Source organism: Pungitius pungitius, chromosome 2, assembly GCF_949316345.1.
Source record: "Pungitius pungitius chromosome 2, fPunPun2.1, whole genome shotgun sequence".
Lineage (NCBI taxonomy): Eukaryota > Metazoa > Chordata > Actinopteri > Perciformes > Gasterosteidae > Pungitius > Pungitius pungitius.
The window spans coordinates 20,607,443-20,633,929 of record NC_084901.1 but is presented as its reverse complement, the minus strand read 5'-3'; the positions used below and the strand labels follow the sequence as shown (position 1 = coordinate 20,633,929).

The 26,487-nt window shown below is 44.2% G+C and overlaps 1 protein-coding gene across 3 annotated transcripts in view; it reads left to right on the top strand.

Moving 5' to 3' along the window:
• Positions 1 to 395: 395 nt before the first annotated feature.
• Positions 396 to 26,487, top strand: part of LOC119211101 (large ribosomal subunit protein eL42) — a 300,484-nt gene continuing 274,392 nt past the window's right edge. Inside the window, exons 1-3 of one of the 3 annotated variants that reach the window (XM_062560594.1) lie at positions 396 to 855; positions 992 to 1,903; positions 2,032 to 2,186. In XM_062560594.1, coding sequence (XP_062416578.1) covers positions 994 to 1,869 — 876 coding nt within the window. In that variant the 5' untranslated portion in view covers positions 396 to 855; positions 992 to 993 and the 3' untranslated portion in view covers positions 1,870 to 1,903; positions 2,032 to 2,186. Of the gene's footprint in view, positions 856 to 991; positions 1,904 to 2,031; positions 2,187 to 6,572; positions 6,728 to 6,855; positions 8,976 to 26,487 lie in introns of those variants that run through there. The other 2 variants (XM_062560593.1, XM_062560595.1) reach the window with 2 other exon arrangements.

The following is a 26,487-nucleotide window of genomic DNA, read 5'->3' as shown; positions in this document are numbered from 1 at the left end:
GGGCGCTGGAGGTCCGACGATGGCGGGACGTACGCGCTCCGGTGGCGGACCGCACTGGACGTGCAGCTGGACATATGTAACCTAGACAAATGACATGGACAGTTCAATATAAATACATCTATGGTTTAAATACATGTATTCTGCCACATGATGGTGAAAATGCGAACACGTTTACGCTGCGATCTCCTTAAACTGTCTCTGTTCACTCACTGCAGCAAAACAATACGTGGACAGTAAATATCAGAGCCAAGAGCAGCGAGTGTAGTCACCTACTGCTGCTAACACACCCCGTCAGACCAGGATTATTTATTTATATCCGTTAATGAACTTTGCTCCTCATGTTACCTTGGTAACCGCTGTCATTGCAGACGGTTGCGTTGATTCTTACTGTGAAAATCTACGTACTTCCGGTTTAGCGGCTACGCTTTGTATTTTCTTTTAATGGGAAAAAACACAAAAGGGATTAACGCAGTAAAAAGTTGTCAAGTCTGTCTCGTTTTTTGGTTCTAAACGAAGAACGAGAAAACGACCGCCCACTTCTGTGGCACAGGATGATTTTTATTTATTTTTTCCATGCAAAGGCCCGCGACCCACTACAAACGGGTCCACGACCCACTAGCGGGTCGCGACCCACCAGTTGAGAAACACTGCTCTAATGGATCAGGAAGACAAAAGAGCTCTAAACTTGCGCAACTAGTGAATCTCTGCCTGTGAAGGGTTAACTTGTTCCTGTCAGGCGATTGCGGAAGTCAATGCTGTAAGAGAAACTAAAAAAAGAAAAAAAGAAAGAGCCGCTTGTTCCTACGTGACCTTTTTCAGATCGGATTTTCCATAAAACAGAACTACATACTCAAGGTAAAGTTTTAATTTGTCTTCTTTGAAGTCTTGTCTTGAGTAATAACAAGTTTACCGCAGTGACTCATACCTGTGAATCAGGATCGACTTAAGACTGCTCTAACATGTCTTACTCATTTCTTCTTATGTTGTCTAGACATGGCTGCTGCTGCTGCTGCTGCCAGCGGTCAAAATGCAGAGGAAAGTGTTCTTTGTCCTATCTGTCAGGATGTGTTCAAAAATCCCGTGTCGACTCCCTGTGGGCACAACTTCTGTCTTGACTGCATCACAGGCTACTGGGAGACCGTCAATACCGTGATCAAATGTCCGCTGTGTAAACAGAAATTCTTCAGCATGCCAAAGCTTCAGGTCAACACTTTAATTGCTGAGATTGCCGCAGAGTTGTACAAACCTCCAAGATCTCGCGTTGCCCCGGAAAAGGCAGGAAATGGAAAAGTGCTCTGCGATCGGTGCACAGGTGCAAAGCTCGAGGCCATCAAGTCCTGCTTGGTGTGCTTCTTGTCTTTCTGTGAGGAACATCTGATTCCTCATCAGAGAATCCCAGCCATGAAAAAACACCAGCTGATCCAACCGGTTCGGGACCTGGAGAGCAGGATGTGCAAGAATCATGACAATCTGTTGGAACTGTTTTGCAGGTTTGATCAAATGTTTGTTTGCCGGACCTGTAAAGACACCAAGCATAAAACGCATGAAGTGGTGAATCTGGAGGATGAGGCACAAATGAGGAAGAGCGGGCTGGAAGCGGAGAAGGGAATCACGGACGAGATGATTGAGGCGCGTCAGAGGAAAATTGTCGAGGTCCAAAAGTCAGTAGAGGCGAGCAGAACCAAGGCCGCGAAGGCCCTGTCATGCAGCGCTTGTCAGAGTCCCTCCCTCTGGACCCAGGTAAAGGCTGGTTTAGGTCTCCCTCTGGTGGATCTGGGAGAGGTTGGCTTCGCACGCACCTGTCTCAGCTCTGCAATCGCACACCTGCACCGGAGCCACAATCACCAGGGGATAAGAGGGAGAGCCTGACAACCGGCCGACGTCGGATCGTTACTCACGTCACGTATGTCGACCTCAGTCTTCGCGAGTCTCAGTGACCAGCACCCAGTCGAGCCGAGAGCCGAAAGTAGTTCTCTTGTCATTCAGTTTAAATCCTGTTACTCACCTCTTGTCTCACCTCCTTGGTTTCAGTTAGACCTGTCTGTTCCTGCACGTGGGAGGACCACCGGGCACCGCGCACTGTCAAGGAGATCATCACCCGGGACCCCCTCCTTCACCTGCACCCCTCACGCCCGCTCCTGCTGCACCTCCAGTCGTGTTGATTAATAAAGTATTCACTCACCTCCTGACGGCTGTGTCTGTCCGTTCTGCATTTGGGTCCAGCCATGTCCCAACCTGACAGAACGATCCGACCATCAATGGACCCAGCAAACCTCGACACGGTACGTCAGGCGATCTCGTCCCAAGGAGCCATGTTGGGGCAGCACCAGTCCTCCCTGCAGGGAATAATGGCCAGCCTGGACTCCCTGTCTAACAGTATCGCCGCGATCCAGGCGCACCTCAGCGCACCACCCCAGCCTCCGGTTCAGAGCCCGCCTGAACCCGTTTCTGTGGTCATGTCCATGCCAGACCACGAGCCCCAGGTCCCCACGCCGGAGAGATATGACGGACACAGCGGCCGGTGCCGCTCGTTTCTGATACAGGTGGGACTTGTGTTCGAGCAACAGCCCCGCTCCTACCGGAGCGAGCGAGCCAAGATCTCCTACATCATCGGATTATTGCGCGGGGAGGCTTTGGAATGGGCATCTGCCGTGTGGGAGAAGCAGGGCGCACTCGCCCAGTCATGTGAGTTATTTACCGCGGAGATGCGGAAGATATTCGATCACCCCGTTCGGGGAAAAGACGCTTCAAAGCGATTATTATCACTGCGGCAAGGGACACGCAGTGTCGCCGATTACAGCATAGAGTTCCGTATCCTAGCTGCGGAGAGTGGTTGGGATGAGGAGGCACTACAGGGGGTGTTCTACAACGGATTAAATGAGGGCATTAAGGACAGTCTGCTCTCCTACCCGGAGCCACAGGGACTGGAGGAGCTGATCTGTCTCACCACACGGATTAATAACCGTAATAGGGAGCGGAGGCGTGAGCACGGCTCGGCACCAAGGGGAGCGCCGTGCGTCAGAGTCGACACTCCTGAGACGGTTACAGACCCCGAACCCATGCAACTGGGCCGTTACCAGATTTCGGAGGCGGAGCTTCTGCGCAGACGAACAACTAACAGCTGTCTATATTGTGGCAGGTCGGGTCACTTTCGCTCTCGTTGCCCATTAAAGGGGGGAAACGGCCCCGCTCACTAGAAGTAAGGAGGATTCTAGCGAGCGAGAGTCTATGCCCCTCCCCCCACACATCACGGACTCCGCTGAAGATTTCAGTCAGCAACGGCACTGCAGCAATGGCAGTGGAGGGACTCATAGACTCCGGGGCCGATGACAATTTTATGGACCATAAACTTGTAGACCAATTAGGACTCCGTAGAATTCCGTTAGAGGAGGTTATTGAGGCTAACTCCCTAGATGGCAGACTACTGGCCAGAATCACGGACAGGACGGAGCCGGTCCAGCTGCAAATCTCAGGTAACCATTTTGAGCAGATCAGTTTTCTTGTTTTTAAGTCCCCTCTGGTACCGGTTGTGCTGGGCTACCCCTGGTTAGCAAAGCACAATCCTTCAGTTGACTGGTCCACCAGCTGTATTCTGAGTTGGAGTGATTTCTGTCTGGCTAATTGTTTACAGTCTGCCCGTCCCCAGGGTGCCCAGCGGGGGAGTTCGACGCCTGGTCCCGACCTCACTCTGGTACCACCCGCTTATCACGACCTGGGCGAAGTATTTAGTAAACAACGGGCCCTATCACTACCTCCTCATCGGCCTTACGATTGTCACATTGAACTGCTGCCCGGGGCCTCCCTACCCAAGGGCAGACTCTACAATATCTCCAGACCAGAGCGAGAGGCCATGGAGAATTACATCAGGGACTCATTGGCAGCTGGAATCATTCGCCCCTCTTCCTCTCCGCTGGGCGCAGGGTTCTTCTTTGTTAAGAAGAGGGACGGCACTCTCAGGCCGTGCATAGACTATCGGGGGTTGAATAACGTGTCTGTCAAAAACAAGTACCCGTTACCTCTGATGAACACTGCGTTCGATTCTTTACAGGGTGCCACTGTGTTCACCAAACTCGACCTCCGCAACGCCTACCACCTGATCCGCATTCAAGAGGGGGATGAGTGGCTCACAGGGTTCAACACCCCCCTGGGCCACTTCGAATACTTAGTTATGCCATTCGGGTTAACTAATGCCCCAGCCGTTTTCCAATGCCTAGTTAATGACGTCCTACGTGACATGCTGGGTCGCTTTGTTTTTGTATACCTGGACGACATACTTGTCTTTTCACAGAATCAGGAGGAACACCAGAGGCACGTCCGCCAGGTTCTTCAGCGGCTGCTGGAGAACAGACTCTTTGTGAAAGCGGAGAAGTGTGAATTTAACACCAGGTGCACAAGCTTCCTGGGTTATGTCATCGCCGAGGGAGAGGTAAGAATGGACCCCCAGAAGGTGCAGGCCGTCCTGGAGTGGCCCAGACCCAACTCCCGCAAGGAGTTACAGAGGTTTCTAGGGTTCTCTAACTTTTATAGGCGGTTCATCCGCAACTACAGCCAGATTGCAGCCCCCCTAACAGACCTTACCTCCAATCTTAGAGCGTTCCGGTGGTCTCCTGGGGCAGAGTCCGCCTTCCAGGAGCTCAGGGAGCGTTTCACGTCGGCACCCATTCTCGCCCAACCGGACCCGTCTCTACAGTTCGTGGTAGAGGTAGACGCATCGGAGGTCGGAGCTGGGGCAGTACTCTCCCAGAGAGCCAAGGAGGACAACAAGCTCCATCCCTGCGCATTCCTCTCCCATCGGCTGTCACCGGCGGAGAGGAACTATGACATCGGCAATAGGGAGTTGCTCGCGGTGAAACTGGCCCTGGAGGAGTGGAGGCATTGGCTGGAGGGGGCGGACCAACCGTTTGTGGTGTGGACGGACCACAAAAACCTTGAATATATCCGGAGTGCCAAACGACTAAATGCCCGACAGGCTAGGTGGGCGCTATTCTTTGGACGCTTTGATTTTGTTCTGTCTTACAGACCCGGATCCCAGAATGGGAAGCCTGACGCCCTGTCCAGGGTCTTCTCAAAGGAGGAGGAGACGAGGACGCCACCAGAGACCATCCTGCCATTGAGGCGGGTAGTGGGAGCCCTCCAATGGGGCATTGAAGGAACGGTTCGGGCAGCCCTTAGGAAGGACCCGGGCCCGGGTAAGGGACCTCCGGGGAGGCTGTTTGTCCCCGAGGGGACGCGACCGGCAGTGTTGGAGTGGGGCCATGCCTCCAAGCTGACCTGTCACCCGGGCGTCGCACGTACCATGTCCTTTCTGCGACGACGGTTCTGGTGGCCTGCTATGGGGGAGGATGTTCGGATGTACGTGGCGGCTTGTCCGGTGTGCGCACGGAACAAGGGCTCTAACCGGCCAAGCATGGGGCTATTGAGGCCATTGCCCATCCCTCATCGTCCCTGGTCCCACCTAGCCATGGACTTTGTCACTGGACTTCCCACGTCCAGGGGTAACACGGTGGTGTTAACGATCGTGGACAGGTTCAGTAAATTTGCTCATTTCCTGCCCTTGCCCAAGCTCCCAACGGCCAAAGAGACAGCGGACATTATGGTGAGGGAGGTATTCCGTATTCATGGCCTGCCTACTGACATTGTTTCGGACCGCGGCCCTCAGTTTGCATCAGCAGTGTGGAGGGCCTTTTGCACGGCAGTGGGAGCTACTGCCAGCCTCTCTTCCGGGTTCCATCCTCAGACTAACGGCCAGGCAGAGAGGGCCAACCAGAAGATGGAGTCTACCCTACGATGCCTGGCTTCCTCTGAACCCTTCACCTGGTCTGAGCAGATCCCTTGGGCGGAGTACGCCCACAACACGCTTCCCACCACAGCGACAGGTATGTCCCCATTCCAGTGTGTTTACGGCTATCAACCTCCCTTGTTCCCGTCCCAGGAGAAGGAGCTGGCCGTACCTTCGATACAGCAGCAGTTTCGCCGATGCCATCGGACCTGGCACCGCGCCCGGGCATCCTTGCTGAGAGCCTCTGAGCAGTACCAGCAACAGGCTAACCGCCGACGCACCCCGGCACCCTCATACTCTGTTGGAGACAAGGTATGGCTGTCAACCAAAGACCTGCCCCTCCGCACGGACTCCAGGAAACTATTGCAAAGGTTCATCGGCCCCTTCCCCATCGAACGCATCATCAACCCCACGGTGGTCCGTCTCAAGCTCCCTCGGTCCCTTCGGGTACACCCAGCGTTCCATGTGTCCTGCGTTAAACCGGTATCGGTTTGTCACCTCCTTCCCCCCCCACCTCCTCTGCCGCCTCCCCGAATTATTGACGGGGCCCCAGCCTATACAGTAAAGAGGGTTATGGACTCCCGACGCCGAGGGAGGGGCTACCAGTTTTTGGTAGACTGGGAGGGTTATGGGCCGGAAGAGAGGTGTTGGGTTTCCCGGCGCCTGATCCTGGACCCCAGCATGATCCGGGAGTTTTATCGGCGGAAGCCGGGGGCTCCAGGTGGACCGCCTGGTGGCGGTCGTGGGGGGAGGGGTACTGTCAGAGTCCCTCCCTCTGGACCCAGGTAAAGGCTGGTTTAGGTCTCCCTCTGGTGGATCTGGGAGAGGTTGGCTTCGCACGCACCTGTCTCAGCTCTGCAATCGCACACCTGCACCGGAGCCACAATCACCAGGGGATAAGAGGGAGAGCCTGACAACCGGCCGACGTCGGATCGTTACTCACGTCACGTATGTCGACCTCAGTCTTCGCGAGTCTCAGTGACCAGCACCCAGTCGAGCCGAGAGCCGAAAGTAGTTCTCTTGTCATTCAGTTTAAATCCTGTTACTCACCTCTTGTCTCACCTCCTTGGTTTCAGTTAGACCTGTCTGTTCCTGCACGTGGGAGGACCACCGGGCACCGCGCACTGTCAAGGAGATCATCACCCGGGACCCCCTCCTTCACCTGCACCCCTCACGCCCGCTCCTGCTGCACCTCCAGTCGTGTTGATTAATAAAGTATTCACTCACCTCCTGACGGCTGTGTCTGTCCGTTCTGCATTTGGGTCCAGCCATGTCCCAACCTGACAGCGCTCATGTGATGACTGCTGTGATGGACTACATCAGGAGAAGCCAAGCAGAGCTGGCTCGGGTTATTGAGACAAAGCAGAAAAAAATTGAATCAGAGAGAAATTCCTTAATTGAAAAACTGGAAGGAGAAATTCTACAACTGAGGCGAAGAAAATCTGAGCTTAATGAGGTTGAATTCACCAATGACGCTGTGTGGTCCCTTGAGAACTTCCTGTCCCTTACCTTCACGGAGCCTCAGGTCAAGAACTGGTCTGACGTGACTTTTGACGGCGATGAGTTCACCGAGCAGGGAGCCGTGGCCGCGCTGGAGAGGGCCGTGACGAAAGAGATAAAGACGCTGTGTGACCCCGACTGGAAAGAGATGCGGCGGCACGCTGTGGACGTGACTCTGGACCCGGACACGGCCCACCCTCTCCTCGTGGTCTCTCCAGACGGGAAGCAGGTCGCACGTGGAGACGCAAAGAGGACGCAGCCGAAGAAACCAGAGAGGTTTGATCACGTCCTTAACGTCCTCGCAAAGGAGGGGTTCTCCTCGGGGAAATTCTACTACGAGGTCCAGGTTGAAGACAAAAACCACTGGGATTTAGGAGTTGCAAACCAGTCCATCAACAGAAAGGGAGACATCCGCCTGAGCCCCGGAAATGGCTACTGGACAATTTACCTAAGAAAAGGAAAGGAGCTAGCGGCCAACGCCGGACCTGCTGCCAACATCACCGTGAGGCAGACGCCTAAGAAGGTGGGAGTGTTCGTGCATTACGAGGTGGGCGAAGTCTCCTTTTACGACGGCGACTCCGGGGCTCAGCTCTTCTCCTTCGTCGGGTGGAGCTTCACCGAGAAGCTCTTTCCCTTCTTCAGCCCATCGGCCAACCATGGAGACAACAACAACAACAACACAGCCCCGTTGATCATCACTCCAGTCAAACCCGGCAGTTGAGTTTTTTTTTGTTTTTTTTGTTTCTGGATTTGGGAAAACAGAAAGGGGACTTGTTGAGAGGATCACAGCGCGGCGCTGAAGGGTTTTGATCTGTGAAGCGCCGACGTGTCGTCATGTGTCTCCCATCCATCAGCGTCGGAGCCGTTGTGTCACCGAGTGTTTGCCCGTCACTCTGAAGCTGCGGATCTCCATGGGAACGCACAGGTAGCCATCAGGTCAATCAAGACATAAGTGCACAGTGTGGCGCGACAGTCATACGCTGAACTGGCTTACAAAAAAATAAATCTTCTAAATCTGAGGGCCATCAATTTTGATGCTTTAAGAGCAAATGTTTTCATTGCACTTGTTTTGTTCCTCTGGGGTGACACATATCAGGGCAGTTTAGTTTTGACATGATGGATGGGATCAATACCGAGAGCCGGTTGCAAACAACTATTTTTAGGTTCACAAAATACAGTTTGATCTATATGGGATTCGCCCGAGGCCAGCATATCCAAAAATGATTCCTCTAATGCGGCTCTGTGCGAGAATTGTTTTCTCCAACGATCGTGTTGTTATTGAATAAATCAGTCAGCAACAATGGAGCCTGGCACAGTGTCTTGTAATTAAAATCAGCCAAACCTGCTTTCCAAGTTCAAACACAGCAAATGTGTTTTGGTTAAGAGAGACTTATGCAAATCTATATTGAGCCAAAGTATGTTTGCTGGTGGGTAAGATTTATTTCCGATTTGATCCCGTTTCTTAGAGACATTTACATGTTTATTTTTTCTCCCTCGTAGAACGACGGAATCAGAAGAAAGAATAAATGTTTATAATCATCATTTTCAGTCAATTTTGTGCTGAACTGAATTATATTTATGTCATTTCATAACTGATTCAACAGTGATGGGTGACAGTTCAAAGGTCAGTGATGTCGTCCTCATGATAGTTAACACAAACAAACAATTATATTTAGTCAGTTTGTTTTCAGGACTTGATTTTACTTATTTTTTTCGTCATAGTGTTGATTTTCTGTTCATTCAGGTTCTTTTAATCTTATCTGCAAATAAAGTAGCTAAAGAGCTTTAGGAAAGTCGGTCAGATTGTCCAATTGAAATATTGTATCATTAAGACCACACACTGGGCTAATAAGTGTGGGGCAGTTGGTAAAAACCTTGTACATAATCTCCATAAAGTCTGTTAACAACACCCACCGTTTTTTTTTGATGATCATGCATTTTTTGGCATAATTCAGGGAGATAAATAATGATGTCAAAGCAAAGAGGACCATGCTGTCAGAAAATTCAGCTTCATAAAAAAGTAGTCTATTGATTGCTTTTTTTTTGCTTTCTATTGTTTTTTGTTTTGGAGCCTGAATTACAATGTCTATGTGTGTAAATGTATCTTGGATAAACTAATGAGGGTAGAAATAATGAAGTCAATTTTAAAAATTGCCGAATGGAGTAATCTTCTTGATATTTTTGGGACAACACACTTGACAAACCTCTACAACAATCTAAGGAATCCTGCTAACGGAGATGCACTAAATAACTTCAAGAAGCAATTAAAGTGCACCTGTCATACTGAGGGGTACGAACACAAATTGGAGACTTTCTTGACAGCCCGAGTTTCCCAAATTAATTCCTTGATTTTTACTTACGTATTGTGAAAAATTATGACAATTCTGCACCTCACAAGCAGAGGAATGAGCGTTTAATGATTTGGCACAGAATTAGAGTTACATGCCAGGTCTTAATTGAAAACATCACCTGCAAAATGGAATATAAATATGAATAGACAACTTGGGTAGACGTTGACCAAAAAAAGCTTTGTTTTACTGCTAATAGTCTGGAAAACATTCATATTTTTACATTAATAAATGGTTGCAATACAGTATTATGAAAATAAAATTATTCCAAATTAATCTCACATATGGTTTCTTAAAGTATTAATACTTAAATCTGTAATGCATTCGATTTTTAACATTTTTCAGGATATGAAAATTGTGAATGTGCAAAGTAACAATGTTTGGAAAATAATGTTTTGAATAAAATACACACTATCATCACAAGGAGATATATACGACAGTTGAGTACTTCAGTAAATACAAAACAATCCTACAAAGGGCGAAATATGCTCGAGACTGCACAATATTTTTGTTTTCCCAGATATTTACAATATATTGCTGAATGCATGTAATCATCCCAGAGGGGTTAAATTGCAGTAATTGACTCAATTGTGTTTTAAATATAGCTCTCTAGATTTCAAATGTGCTGCAGTGTTCTACTGTCATGGAACCAAGCTGATTATAAAAGGGGGCTTGTAAACCACTATTCTGAGGTTTCTGTCAAATTTAAAAAAATTTAAAGCAGTCCTGGAGTGTGCACTGCTTCTGGAGCCAAAAGACAGCTGCTGAAGCTAACCCCGAGCACTTCACATGTAACTGCTACCGAGTCAGCCAGTGAGCAAACACACCAGCAGCTGTTTAACTGCACTTTCTGTTCACTTGGTTTTCTTTAATTACAAGACAACTGCCAAGAAAAGGCAATCCTGGACTCCTGTATAATGCTGATACTCACTAAAAACTGGTCAACTCCAGCAGTTTGTAGATAGGCCCGGAAGCAGTGTTTGCTGCACATTGTTTGGAAAGAGTCGCTGGCAAGGAGAAGTTCAAGAGTGAATTATAAAAAAGGGGAAAAATTAAATTTAAATAAAGGAGTTTGCAACTAAAAAAAAATACATTGTCTTTGAGTCCCAAGACCCACAAAAAATGTTTAATTAAAACCACGTGTGGTACCTTCAGGAGTCACATTCCAGCTAATACATATCTCTACATATATCTCTTATTAGCGTTGTGTGGTTAGGATGTTTTGGTTTTTTTGCACCTAAAGGGTTCTGAAAAATTGTCTCCATTCTGCCACATATGATGTCATTAGTCAACACCTACTGGGTTGCACTGTTTCAAACAAACAATTAAACCCTGACGGCTGACATAAAATATAATACAGCTGGGTATACTCTTGGCCAAAGTAGAGGCTTGGCTTTAAGATGGAAACATAGGTCCACCTGATGGAGGAAATGAAACTGAAAGAGAAATGTTTGACAGCTACTGAATGGATTGGAATAGGATTTGCTACAGACATTCATGTTCCCGCTACCAAAATACCTGCAAAACGAATGCCTCTCCCATTGTCCTCAATGCTATGATTGCTTTTGGTGCTAATTAGCGATTATTAGCATGCGTACAGATGAACACATTGAACATAGTCCCTGCTAAAATCAGCATCAGCATGTCATTGGTAGTCTGTCGACATGAACATCAAACCCGAATCACAACCCCCCCGCCCTGCCCTTCCCCCGACAGGCTAGAGGAGGTTTACAAACTAAAATAAATGTCTGCCTTTATTTTTTCCGACGAGGATGTCCCGGTGTTTGTGTCACTGTGTCGGATCACAAATGGAGCGAGTACTTTGGTCCGGGTTATTACACTGCCTTAATGAATGACCGTTTGTGAAAAGTACAAGTCTATCATATGCTGTGTGTGTGTGTGTGTGTGTGAGCCGTGTGTCCATGTTTCCAAAGGACCGCGTGACTTTGCCCCACAGTATGTGTATCTAATGAAGTGCCAAATGTAATGAGATAAATCTATCCATGTGGGTCCCTTAACGAGACAAAATCCACACGGCTGCTAATGAGTCGGCGCTCCATCAGTTGTCCTCAAGAGTACTGGAGGACCTGCCAGAGGCTGGAGACGACCCGTAGGCAGACAGAATCACACCCTCTAAGCCAGTAAATCCAAAGCTCCAGCTGCTGCAGACCTCCATCATCTAGCTAGCGCTCCTTCAGGGAGTGACTTCAAGTGAGCAAGCGGCTGCAACTGATAGACGGTGGAGTCATAGCCGGCGCAGGGAAACACTAATCATCTGTAATCATTGATCTGCCGTCACTGGGCCGTACTCATTAGCCTGGTGGAACAACGCTCTTGAGGATTTGATACTGGAGTATTATTAGCTATGCAGCTACTGCTGTTTTAAACATGTGTACTGCAGGCGCTACATGCTGTGCAACAACATGTGGCTTATGGAACAGTGTGAAGGGTTGAAACGTTTACTCAAGAAACTGGAGTTATTAACAATAAAAATCCTAAATTCATATTATTTTGCTTGAACACCTTTCTATATCCGTGGTTGTATTATATACAGCAAACCCGTCTGAGTTTATCACTATCACAAAGTAAGCGTGCAATGAACTTCCAAAGAAAATAGAAACGCAGAATCAGGTGATGAAAACATTACAAACTACTTTTTGGAACTTAAAAGCTGCTTAAGGCACACCACAGCCATAAGGAAGCTCTGGGAAAGGGCTAGTGCGGCAACACAAAGTCAAAGAATAATCTACGATAAAAATAAGATACGGCCCAATGCAGCTTCCCTACAAGGGTTGGCACCAACCAGTGTAAAACCAGTTCATATTGACATATTGCAACTCACAAATAACATTTAATAGAAATACAAAATGGTGGCATTGAAAATATTTTTTTTTTATTCCAGATAGTTATTATAACACGTTTTCCTTGTAAAATATAAAACCCTAAGCCTACCGTATAGTTAAAATATGCCCAGAATACAGTAAAAACATACCAACCATAAAAGTGATTTAGGTGTTAGTACTTGCTTAGATACAACAACCCATCAATATGGCAATTCTAAAAAATCTCTACTGAGATTTGGTTGATTTAATTGCTTTCTTAGTCTAGACAAACAAAAAATGAGTCTGTGGACTCTTGATATCGTAAAATGCCGTAATGATAGCACGCTGAACCGATTGACTGACAGACCTATCGACATCACCATCTCCAGAGCCACGCTGCTAGTACGGCTAGCATACAAATATCATCGTTTACTCATTAATTAGTACAATGAGCCAGGAATATTTATTATGGTAATTTTGCCATAAAAATGTGAGATGTCTCACAATTCCACGAAAGTCTATCCAAGCCAAGGCTCTACTACCCACTGAATAATTAAATTAACCCTAACCCTTAAATTAATGTTATTGGAAAAATAAAATTATTAAATATTTACATTTAACAACTCAATTTCCTGGTTTCCTGTGAGGAAATTCAAAGAAATTGCAGCGAGGGGTTTCATCATGATACTAAAGCACTCACCCTGCTTTAATGGTACCTTTATTGTAATGGTGTTAAAAAAATAAAGAAATGAAAGAGAAAAATAATGGAAGCGTGACTTTGTTCTGTAGTGTATTTCTAAAGATAGAAGTGGAAAAAGTGGGTAGCTTTTCCAGGGACAGATCAGATTTGTGCTTCACAAAGGCTTTGATCTTGAGGCTTTCTGTCAGACTATAATGCACACAGACCGTGCACATACACACACACACACACACACACATAAGCACAAAACCAACACAGCTTTTCATTGACTCAATGGACTTCATTAATATCCAGCTGTCTGTTTGTGGTTTGGATAAAAGTCAGTACAGCAAAAGTGTTCAAGTGAAAACGTAAATAATAAACCAAGCCAAGCCCTGTTTTCCTTTATACACACACATTGCAGTGAGTCATACTGTGCTGTAACTCTGCTTATTATGCGTACTGAAGAGCTTGTCACAGAGGGTCGCTTTTATAAATGCTCCTGCTGGACCTTCTTTTCTTTTAGTTATTTTTAGTGCATTTGTGACGGCAGGTGTCTCCTCCAAATTCATCTCGTTAAAATTACATGGAAATGTGGGAAGGAGAGGAAATTTAAATGATGAAAAAAAAGAGACAAATATAAAATAGAAGAGCCTGGACGGAAGGAAACTACCGCGAGTCGGAGAAACAACTGAGAAAAGCACTTCAGGATAAAACGGTTAAAACAATGAATATAGAGAAACTGTAGGCATATATTTTTATATGATTTACTCTGAAATAGGACATGCTACGTATAGCATTTGCTATAGTAATCTAATGCTTTTATCAACACTGTAACAACACAAAATAATCCATAATATTACTGAACCCTAATTAGAAAAATGAAAAATCTCAGAACTATCTACAGTTGTGTCCAAGAGGGCTTCTGCAAATCTCAGCACACAATACGCCAGGTGCACGGCAGGATATACTAGATTTCATACTCAATTACTTTTTATTGTCATTGTGGAAAAACATCATATATTTTTTCATTGAAAAGCAATCTCAGCAGGATGAAATAGTAAAGCGTTGTTTGTTCAACATTTATAGGGTTCGTTCCTTCAAGGTCGACAGTGGGGTTGACTGTGGGAGAAACATTATCTTTCTTACATAATTGGTAACATTAAGTGGTGGTGAGAGTGAAAGATGGATGAGTCATGTGCAGATTCTCCCTATGTGGACTACCTTATCTTTGGGGATTGTATCCATAAAAGCACGAAGGCAAATCTTTAGTGGAGTTGTTAGCGACGGGCAGGAGAAAAATAAGCCGTGTAGCCAGCTAGTGCGAGGTTGCACAGGCCATGTTTGACGATGAGCGCCACCAGCGAGTAGGCTGTGCCCTGCAAGGACTAATATTAGTTCATCTGGAGCCCCTATGTATCTCTGCCAGATTGTAAATCCAGGCCAATTAGTGTCACCTCGACGGATAAAAACATGGATAAACACCTCTACGTCTTAAGGGCCCTCTTTTTTTCTACCGCTCATAATGCAATTAATTAGGAAGCCCTTTTTTAATTAGACAGCACACTGGCCCTGATTAAAATTGGGCTCATTTGATGAAACAAACACACAGAGGCAGAAATTACAGGGAATGCATCTGCTCACAACAAAAGGGTTCGGCACAGCATTTTGTGTTTAACAGGTCAGAGCGCTGAAGGCTGGTGAGGTTTTGGATTTGGGGGACTCTTGGCGTGGTGAGAGGCAAGCGGATGTTCCGATTTTTCACAGTGGAGCTTCCTGGTTTTTAGCCGTGTGACCTCCAAAACAGTCCAGACAAGTAGAGCCGCTGGCTAACAGCGAGCTAATCAAAAACAACAAAAGACCAAACAAGGCAACCTCTCTCAGACTGTCTCAAAATAACCGGATTAGAGTTTATCTCTCACCAGCAGTTATTTGATGCTGGTAGCATTTAAATTGCATTCCATCAGGAAACCGCCAACCTGCCCGAGTGAGCCACTGTGATTCCAGGCAGGGCCCCGTGTAGCGTAGCACACAATAGTATTGGGGGATTATAAAGAAACCAGAGAGGACGGGTTTCCACATCCTTTCGTGTAACTGTCGCGAGGTTGTATTGTCAATACCTGGAGGCGGACTCGCTCTTTTCCTCTTCTGGCGGGTTTCCCGCTGGGTTTTCCAACGAGGCACAATCATGTGAGGTCACACAGCAATATGTATCCTGAGAGAAATACTTTATCCACAAAATGAACATTTGTTTATCAATCACTCCCTCAAGGTACTTGGAATACAGTTGCAGATACAGTTGAGGAAGGTCTTGATGAATTGAATTGGAGGGTTTGTAAAAGAGCCCTTCAATGTCATTTTCTACAGTTGTACAATTGTCTCCCCATTTTCTTCAATTTATCAACTTTTTTTCATTTTTTCCAATTCTTCTTTAATTCACACGCGGAAACACCACATGGCACATTATGGAGTAGCTAGCTCGTTGCAAGAAACCATTGATTGTATCATGAAAGAAGAAGAATGTATCCCCCTAAAGTTGGTGATTCCACCAAACAGTATGTTCGAGTTACATCCACGTCCACCCAAAATGTTGTTGCTTTATCATTTTAATATATCACACATTTGAGTAATACTGACATACTGAGCATGTGAATTATTGAGCAATGGGTCAGAAAACATGTTTTATGAGGTCATGGGCATACCTTGACCAATAAAATCCAATCTGATGATGTCTTCAATTCAGTACAGGTCAGCGTTTGCATTTGTAAGAGATGTGCTCTCATTACAATGGGAAGCACAGAGAGTATGGAATATCAGTTCTAAAGCATTAAAAAAACCTTTTTCTTATCATTATTGGAGGATTTTTATAATGAACTTTGCTTGCTATTATCCTTCAATATTTTGGAAAACACACGTGGAAAATACAGTTATAATATAAGACGTTAAGAGTTAATGTCACAGAGCGCTTGTGTGAGAGTCATATTATTTCTGACTTTTCAAAATTTGCATAATTGATGTGTTCGCGGAATTGCAATGGACCAGAAATAATTAAATCAAAACTAATCTCTCAGCTTTCTTTTGACATTTCCTTTCACTAATTTCACTGTCTATTACTATCATAACGTTATTTAGTTAGAGCAACGCTGTCATATGATCAGAAGCTAATACGTAGTTTAATCGCAATGCAATTTTAACTGTTTTGAAATAACAACCAGTGGAAGCAAAATAGAAGGAGGTGGAGCAAGAAAAAAAAACAAAAGCACATGAAGTTAGACTATTTTCTATTCAACAAAAATGTCATTTTGTCATTGAAGCCATTTATCGGAGAATGAGTAAAAACATTTATGACCTCTCAGCTTGTGATGAACGGGCCTGGAAGACGTTCACATCAGGAAGTAAAAGGTACACAATAAATACCCAGAGTTTGACAGCACATCATACGTTTTGACGTTGCCATAGTGACGTGATATGATGCAGCAAAGTGCTGTCTCGCTCATAATTGCACACTTTCAAGCTCGTACAGACTCTTACCCTCGACCACTTACCAGGTTAGGACAGTAAGTCCCTGAAGATGCAGGCTCTGGGGCCTTAGGGGGGCCGCTGGGATTGGAAGTGTCGAGGACAGAATGAGCCTTTCTTTCTGCCTTCTTTTGGTTTCACTGTGCTTGAGATTTAAAATATCTCTATGCATATACGTATGTCCTGATACAAGAACACATACTGTACCTTCATACATAAATTATTAAATACACAAAAACACAGTACAATGGAAAACATTTTCACATTTTTACCATACCCTGAGGGCAGTGACCTCGAAAACAACGTGTTTACCTACAGTCCCCCCTGTAAACATACATGTGCGCATACACCCCCCTTCAGTGTATGCGCACACAACAGGCTGCTGCCTCCCCCTATTAACCGTCTGGGAGAGTTAGCAGCCACGACATTGCATGCAAACAATCAGATATTTTACCAGTAAATCCCCACAGCATCAATCATGTCTGCCTGGGGACTATCAGGGTTTAATTGGAATTCAGCACTATCCTTGTAACTCGGAGTGTAATAGTCGAATATGTGTACAGTCCAGTTCTATTTGTCAGTGAACAAAGGCTACAAGACCCAGGCGGTTTTTCATGGGTCTTGCTTGCTAAGGCGCTGGCCTTCAGCCAAGGCTCGCTTAAGGTGGGTTGGCCTTTAAGGCACAAGTTTAACTCAACCTTTTTTTTAAAAGCTTTCAAATATTACTTATAATTTTTTTTAAATCGAAATGATCAGAACAATTAACCGTTAATCATGAACTTCCCTATTTGTGTAGTGGCAGACATGCTGTATTCTAGAAAGACGCACAATCACAAGAGGAGGTTATGTTGGTGTACAGTCAGACGTAACACATATATTTGTGTAGTTGTATCATTAGCTGTTAGTCATTTTTAGAAACAGTGGTTCCATTTTTTTAGTAAGACTCTTTAAATGATATTACTAATTGTAAATGTCAAGTTCTGGTGCAAATTCCCTGAATCAACCTTAAGAGTTCCTTAAGGGAGGAGACAATTTGTGATGAAAATTGTAAAAGAGGGCATAATGAAATATTAATGCAACATCATGAAGCCACATTCCATTTCCTTTAATGCGTCTCTGATATAGCTTTCATATATTTTACATTACAAAAAACTCCACATCCATAAATGGAAGCACAACTCAAAATGTAGTTTTTGCATGTCAAAGTTCCCTAGTTTTTTATAATAATTTATCAATTATACAATAAATTGTGTCTTAAATCAACATCAAATGTTTTCCCATCTATAATCTCAGTGTTTTGGATTTCAGTGTTTCGGAATGACATTGTTTGTTTACAATTATTTGATGTTAGATTCAACTAAAATGTAACTGTAAAGTTACTCTATTTTAATAAAAACATTTTTAAAGAAAAGTAGAGACTTCTTTTTGCCTTGTGGTTCACATATAACAACATCAAGCTGGAGTTGCAAGTGAAATAAAAAATTATAAAAAGGTGCCTGTGGTCAGAAGAATGCAGTTCACAACTTTATCCTCGGTTATTGATATTTCTTAGTGCTGTTTGAATCAACGTATCTCAATATTAAATTATAATTTCATGTAAGTCTGACAATATATCTAAATGTAACTCTGAATGTGAAATGACGGGGGATACAAGTCTGAAAGGAAGATATTGAGCCAGAAATCTCATTCTGGAGCACATATCAATTTTGCCTTTGACACTGACGACGTTTCCTCTTTGACTACAGTATGTTTTTTCAAAAGGCATTAACAGAGAAAAGACTAATATCCCAATCCCAAGCAACATCTTACCCTCACACATGAACAAGACTCAGACAAAAGGGAGGCACTTACTCCCAAACCAGGGTGTCCAGATTTAACTGAAAGAGAACTTTAGTGTTCATGGCCTGAAGTAGGTTTTTCTTTAATTAGGTTCTATGGTGTCTATTATTCTCTGAATTTCCATTAGTGTCAGTTGAATATTTTTAGGTATCCTTTGCATTGTGGTAAGACAAAACGAGCACTCTGTATCGCCCCCCCCCCCCCCCCCCCCCCCCTCCCCTCCCTTGGGTCTCAACACCGAAAACAATGAGAAAATAATCAACGTCTCACCCATAACACTTTTAGATCTGGTAATCAGGTTGCAATTGTGAGTGAGTGTGATGACGTCACATGAAAACCCACAAACCACAGCATGAATACTTCATTAGTTTGATGACTAATCTGGGACACAATATCCCACTGCACTCATTTCAGGGTCCATTTTCTGTAAGGATTTCTGTAGCCTTTCAAAAACTGGGAATGGATGCTGTTTTATGGGCACACATCAGACGGAGTCCGCACTGGACAGCTTGACTTGATACACACTGGCAGGTGAACTCATGCATCTGGGAGTGTGTGTCCAGGAGAGAGAGAGAGAGCGAGAGAGCGAGAGAGCGAGAGAGCGTGTGTGTGTGTGTGTGTGTGTGTGTTGGTGGTGAGAGGGAGTCTTGCCAGCAACACATGTAGATTACTGTGTTCATCCATCTGGAGAAGATAAAGGCCATTCAAAGACATAAAATATGGATATGTCATTGAGGCAATTTGATTTGTTCTTTTTAACATAACTTCCCAAAGAAACTCAGCTGAAAGGTTTTGAATGTTAGGGCAAAAAGAAATATATGCTGCATTATGCAGCAGAGTATTCACTCAATAGCTAAATGCATTTTGATAAGAATTTAGTCCCAAAGATAACTATGTTTAGCCATAATGGCACAATCAGGGGGGGATGCAGGGAATGACTAGAGCTGCCAATGTATTATGTGAAGAAAATATTGAATAATGTAGAATAAACAGTGGGCACATTTATTCAATAGCTAAATTAACGTTCAATTTCATTTTATTAAATAAGCCAATAAGTACAATTTAAGTGCAACAATTGGTTACTCTATTTAGTCGATGTATAGTCTAAAGAGGTATGCCTTTAGTTTGCGGTGGAATATGTGAAGGCTCTCTGCGGCCCGATGCACCACTTCGGAGTGAGGAGAGCAAAGAGTCGTGATCTCTTCACCACTATTAAGACTGCTATGAAATTCCACTAATTGAAATCATTGTCATTGTCCAACACAAGGTTGCACAACAAAACAAAATGTCTTTATGCAACACAAAAGTGTAAAAACAAAAAATCAGTAGTGGAAGTAGTGATGCTTTGTGTGCAGACGTCTGGCAACCGTGCTTGTAAAGGTCACATCAGCTGAAAAACGTCCAGAATTATTTGTATTATATATCTACTAGATCTATTATCTATTAGATAAACAAGACATTTTGAATTTCAAAAGGGAACAAAATGAATATCTCCTTTAGACTCAAAACACCCGGCTGTATTTCAGTCTCATGTAAGACAAAGCGCAGTAAATTATCAGCTTTACGGTCATTTTTAATCTTAAAATTTTGAGAAACCTAGTGTCTGCAATGAGTTCATCTGATGGGTGATAAACTAGAGGCCGAAACTCAGCCATCTGTGACCTTTCTGTCATCACTTGAATAAGCTGCTTCTTGCACGCTGAACAAAGACATCCAGACGAAGGGTGACACCGAGCCAATGACAGTCCTGCTTTTTATAGAGATGATTTCTGTCATGAAGGTCACACAAAGGGTGAGCCACAGTTCAGGGTTCAGGGTGCGATGCAACCACTCACATTAATCTCCTGACTGATAACCCATTTCCAAGTTGGAGATCGCTCAAAATCAAGTGACACATTCCTGCTTGCATCTTGTGTGGCGCTCGCTCCAAGTTTAGCCTCGGGCCACAACCACCGGCAGCCACATTTCCATTTCTGGGGGTTTGCCTGTGAAACTCTTGTCATGAGACCTCTGACAGTCTAGAGGTCAGAATAACTACTGATAGAGAGGTCAAGTAGCGGAACGTGTCATTGCTCAACGAGATTACTGACTGTCGTTCATGTAAAACTAGCAGGTGACAGATGACCCCAACAGATGAATAAACAAAGCAAATAATCTAACTGCACTTCTGAAAGAAAGAGAAGTTCATTTAGTGCTTCACAAACTTATTTTATCACTGACCCTGAGGGAGATAAGATTCTCAATGTCTAAAAGAGATTAATACACATGTATTCCAGATGTACAAACGCAAACAGATGGATGAGCTGCATCGAGTCGATCCCAGCGAGGCAAGCTCCTCATTTCATGGCACTAACAATGACAACGTGTGAAAGGACATTTATTAATAGTTTCTGCTGACACATCATCCGCTTCTTCTAGATATGGAAGGCACATAGATTAAGCAAATACAAAAGAAAATAAGTAACTAAAGTGTACAGCTTTACAGCTAAGTGAAAAGAGTAAAAGCTAAAATGTACCAATGGTACATCCACCTGTCTATTTCACTTTAGGCAGAGATTTACCCCAGCGACGACAGAAAATAAACAGGAGGTTTATGATACAAAGCCGCCTCGCAGGCGAGTGCTACAGCTTCTACATGCAATTTCTGACCTTCATCATTACTGCTTATACAAGCTGTGCTACATCTCACCTCTAGACTGTCAGATGCCCCAGTGGCAGAATGTTCTCAATCCACTTAAACATACAGTCCCTTGTTATTTCCTAAAGGAAAAAGCTGAATTTATTTTTACTAAAACCTTCACCGTCTACAATTCGTATTGTTTACATATGAATAATTGAAAACATTCGCAATATATGTGCAATGTAATAGGGTTGATTGTAGTGGCAAACCCACTTATTTATGCATTTGGTCCACCAAGAAAGAAACACTCTGTGTTGCCACATCTCCTTAAGAGGTGACATGCAGCTCGTTTACGCTGCGCTGAAGAAGCAAAGTAATGAATTAATGCTCCTTTAAGTTTTCAAGATAAAATAACTGAACTATTTTTATCTGAAATTGTCAAGTGTGACCAAAACCCACCGTCAGTGTAGTTATTTACACTGAAACACTAATATTAGACTGAGGACAGGGTGGAGGAGCAGGAACGACTGGAGCAAAGTAGGGAAATGAAACAGGGATACTGCCACCACATGGAGACCAGACCCAAATTGGCTCTTCACAATCATCAGCCTTGACACGATTTAATGTGATTTACAGAATGACATATTCTACACATATTGTTTTCCAGTAGGTATTTAAGTTACTGAATATAGTACCAAGGTATGCACAACATGTGCAGAGTGCCGCGGTGCAGAGTGCCATGAAGGCCTGACAAACCGCGTATCGAGTAGGGTATCCATGGTGACATCACAACCTGTGGTGACGGGTATCTGTGGCAGTTGTACCAGCTGTTGTTGTTCAGTTTGACTCCTTCCACAGAGATCTCAACACACACACTGAAGATCTCAGCTGTGCCAGCTGTCAGCTCTATGTTGCACACACACGGTGAGGCTGCAAGAGACACTGCAAACAGCCACTCGCGAACACAAAGACGTGACCACGCTTGAGCATGCGACAGAGTTAACCATGCCAAACCACACAAGGGCACACGGGCACACATACACAAAAACGCACGCCCACACGCTCTCTTTGACGCGTCTGTATCACACTCAGCCACATGCACTTGCATGCAACGGTGAAATAGCCACCCATCTTATAGGCCTGTAGTGACGACTTATCAAAGCGACACCTTTCAGTAAAATCAGCTTAAAAGAGACGGTGAAACCATTCGGTGTGCTTTCTATAAACCGCATTTTGTGAAGAGTGTTTGTTAATATTCTCGCACAAAGACGCCGGCTACAGATTTTACGGTATCGCTGCATTTATTGAGACAGCAGAAGCTGTGTGAATGAGATTGCTGGTGTGAAACCTTCTCATTTGTACAGCTTTAGCAGATGTACAGAGGGGGTGGAGGGGGTATCCGTTTCCATTCACAATATAACACAGAGCCTACTTACTGTTCCGCACTGTGCAGATATTGAACACAAATAGGACAGGAAGGAGGCTTTATCCATGTAGAAACTGCAAATAGATCCTAAATGATTTAATCCAACACAGCAAGAGTTCTGGTTAATCGTTTATAAACTCACACATCAAGGTCAATATGAGGGCTGCTTAGAAAAGGAAAACCGTTTTAGTGTCAAGCAAAATGTAATTAATTTCTAGCAAAGATTGACATTTAAAAATAAGGCTCATTTTACAAGAGATCAGTGTGTGTCGTTTTTTAAACATATAATTCTACCTTTCTGTATTACCAAGATGAAACATATGTTATGGTTACGATGGCACGATTGATCCTACATCCCCACTGAGTTTACAGGTTTTGAAAGATCTCAGTTTTAAACACCTTTTGTGTTTAATCTTGACAAGCCCAACTCCATAACACCTCTCTTTGCACAACTTTGCCACATGTTCTGCTTCTATCATAGCAAATGATGCATCCACACACGCCCTAACATTGACACATGTGGGAGATACTGAAAGATGATACCGTGAATTCATCAACTTTCATTTTTCTATATATTGAACTTCCTATTAAAACACAAGCTTGTGTTTACTTGTAGGTTCAACAAAAACAGAGTGCATGCTGCCCGCAATCATGTCATCAGTATTCATTACATCGCATCGCGAGACGATAATTCCTCAGCCCCCTTCTGTCATTTCCCTTGGGCTTTCCAGCAATCCACTGAAGGTTAATTTATTTAAATCCTCCATTCACTCATCTCTATTCCATTAAACTCTACTAATAAATCTTTGGTTTGCCATGTAATCTGTTTCCTACTGTCAAAGTCCCAACCCTCAACTGTCTTTTACACATATGCTAGTGGATGTGCGCTCACTGGTAATATGGCAGCCGATAAGTTCACGTTAAAATCTGTAGATATCATGATCTGTCTGTGTGTCTACATGGTGTGAGTTTGCTCAGTTTCACACATGTCTGCAAAGGCGTATGTCCTTTGAATGTGGCCAAAAAGCTTGGTTTAATTAATGTGAGTCCAGCTCATGGTAGGGGGTGATAAAATCAAATGGCTGAACCTGCTCAGAGCCCCAAGAAGCTCTAAAGTCCCAAAGCTCCTGTCTAAGCACGTTGTAAAAGTATTTCCCATCTGCCCTCTCTCCCTTTTTACATTCTATAATAAAGAACATGGTCATACCTCTCTGGCCATGATAGCGATGATTTTTTAGAGGAGCAAGGGGACCTTGGCTATATGGACAGGCTCTGCATCATTATTACTGCATGTCATGTCAGCGCTACACAGATGCCGTTATGATAATGGCTGTTAAAAGGCTCAGCTGTTGGTTTAATAGCGGGTGAAGCCGTGTGCAGTCTGTTGAAGGGCTGGTCTCGCTGAATTCAATGTGGGTTCAAGAGGGTTTGTCGATGAGAGGCTTGGAGGCGCAGACAAGTTCAAAGGACCTCATGATGTTTGACTGATAGAGGTCCAGCAACAGTCAGTGTAATGCCAAATAATGCCCATTAATGACCTGACACACAAGTGAGAGTTGGGTATGGCAATACTTTTTAAGTGATGTATAATGAAAGACAAAAAATGCAAAATTGGGGACGCCTCATCATTTAGTCATGAGCGGGTCACATTTGCTTTTTCTCACCACGTTTGAAAAAACTGTTGACTCTTCCTACAGAGTAATCTTCGCTCAACCTCTTTCCCACCCAGATGCGAAGTGCAACACAGCGCTTTGCAATTATCCGTCGAGCTGTCATTCTCTTGAATGAAGAAACTTTCCGATGAAAAACTTTTATTTGTGTAGAGTAATTCTTTAAAAAAGGTCAGAGCAATGGGATTGCATCCATATGACACCCAACATTGTGTTGGCCGAGCTGACGGCAGCTGACATTGTCAAAAACACTAAAAGTGCCAACAATGGCAACATTGCTGACCGAGCCAAACGGGGTAAGGACCCAGAAGGCGGACGTCGAGCAAAGTGCAGATAAACTTGTGTCCAAATGATCGTTTAACAGTCAAAATACATTACTAATGGGGTCACTTCTGTTTTGAAGACTATGCTTTTAAGATATAAACTGCAAGCTGGTTAAAATGCTGGCCTCGTTACAATAATGTCCAATTCCGCAGCTAAAGAAAAAATGTCGTTCACAGAAAAATTCAAATATTCACTAAGCTAGCACAGAATACTAGAATAACCCTAATTCTCTCACATTACCCACAATACTTGTAACAAGGCCAAGGCGGTATGGCCAAAAATTTGAATCGGGGTATTTTGTTAGACTCCGGCGGTATCATAGTATATAACGTTATATATCCGTTAGCTGTTCACTGCTCGCTGGCCAACTGTGTTAGTTTGTTAGCTTGTTAGCTTGTTCGGTGTTGTGGCTGCTAGGGCTGCTGTCTTTGATTTCTCTTTTTTCTCTCATTCTTTCTAACGTAACGGTTTATAAACACCGGCCAACGAAAGCTAATATTACCATGACCCGGACACTCGTAATTTGCTTCTATTTTCGTTAATCTCCACAAAAAACAAATCTTTACAGTGACGATTGACGTCTGGCCGGGTCATGGCTATACCAGCGCAAGGCTAATTCCCCAGCTTTAACGTTCTTTTACCGAATCTGGTTAAGAACATTTGAACTTTCATGATTAAAACAGTATTTGGTTAGAAAGGAAAGGAGGAGGAGGAAAACATTATACCATAACTTTTATCAATTGTTTTACCAGATCAGGGCTGAGTCTGGAAACCGTTACGATATGTTGTAGTGTCAACTATTTTCTGTTGCATCAGTCATTCAGCCACGTGACATCTATGTCAGTTTAAACATCTAAAATAAATCAATAGGAATAAATATGATTTCATTAGCGTGTACAGTCTAAATGAACCCTCTTATCAAATACACCAATAATATTGGCCAATAGCAAACAAATCTCATTATGTAACTGTAAAGCCCCACACGTCCTGTTGGCTGATTACGCTTCTGAGCGTTGTGTGGGCTGATGATTAATTCCTGCTTTAGTGACATCCTACCAACTCTTCTGTAAGCCTGAATTGTTTGTCAATCAAGGCTTTTTTAAGAATACCGTTATACCAATATTGTTGTCTGACACAAATGTATGTATAATCAGGATCAGGAATTAGGAATCGTTTATTGCCATAATATGTTAGACATACATGGAAATTGTCTTGGCGGTTGGTGCATGACGGAAGACAGTACAATAATGACAACAGCAACAAAAAACAAAGAGCCCGAAACACCGAGGCAGCCATCTGCGGCGCCATCTTGGATGTCTCCAAGTGTTGGACTACAACAAAATTTGTTTACTGCAAACACAATTTCACAATAGGTTGGATGTTCAGTTGTTGAAGGTTGTGATTGTGTGTGTGGTGGGGTGGGGAGTCTTTCTGGACCAGAAAGCATAACAAGCATGACTTAGAATTTCCACAGCGGCCAAAACAACCACAGTCCAGTACTAATAGTATGAGCTTCACTGGGCCAGCCTGCAGCATGCCACTAGCACACATCCTGTTCCCTTTACCAAAGATATAATCCCTGCCTTTAGAATCTCTGCCTCTCTGGACCCCCCGTGGCACTTCTCGTCATTTAGGCAGGAAGCGCAAAAGGCTCAAGTCCTCCCGTACGAGTGTGATGGCTGCGTATGCCGAAATCTGTATCCGAATGATTTATAACCTCAGAGCGATGACACGCGGGAGAGCTTAAGTGCCAAAAGCCTAAGTCAAAAGTTAGAAGGAGAGGCTTTCTGCTTCAAAGTTCTTCCAGTATGCAGTTGGTGAGAAAGCTTTGGGAGAGGGATAGGCAGATGGCTGCTTGTCACTCTCTTTCAGTCCATGAGCTTTTCTGTTCTGCAAAACCTAGCAGGGATGCCATGATTTATCATGGCACTCCTGCCAAGGTTATTATTTTACACCAACAC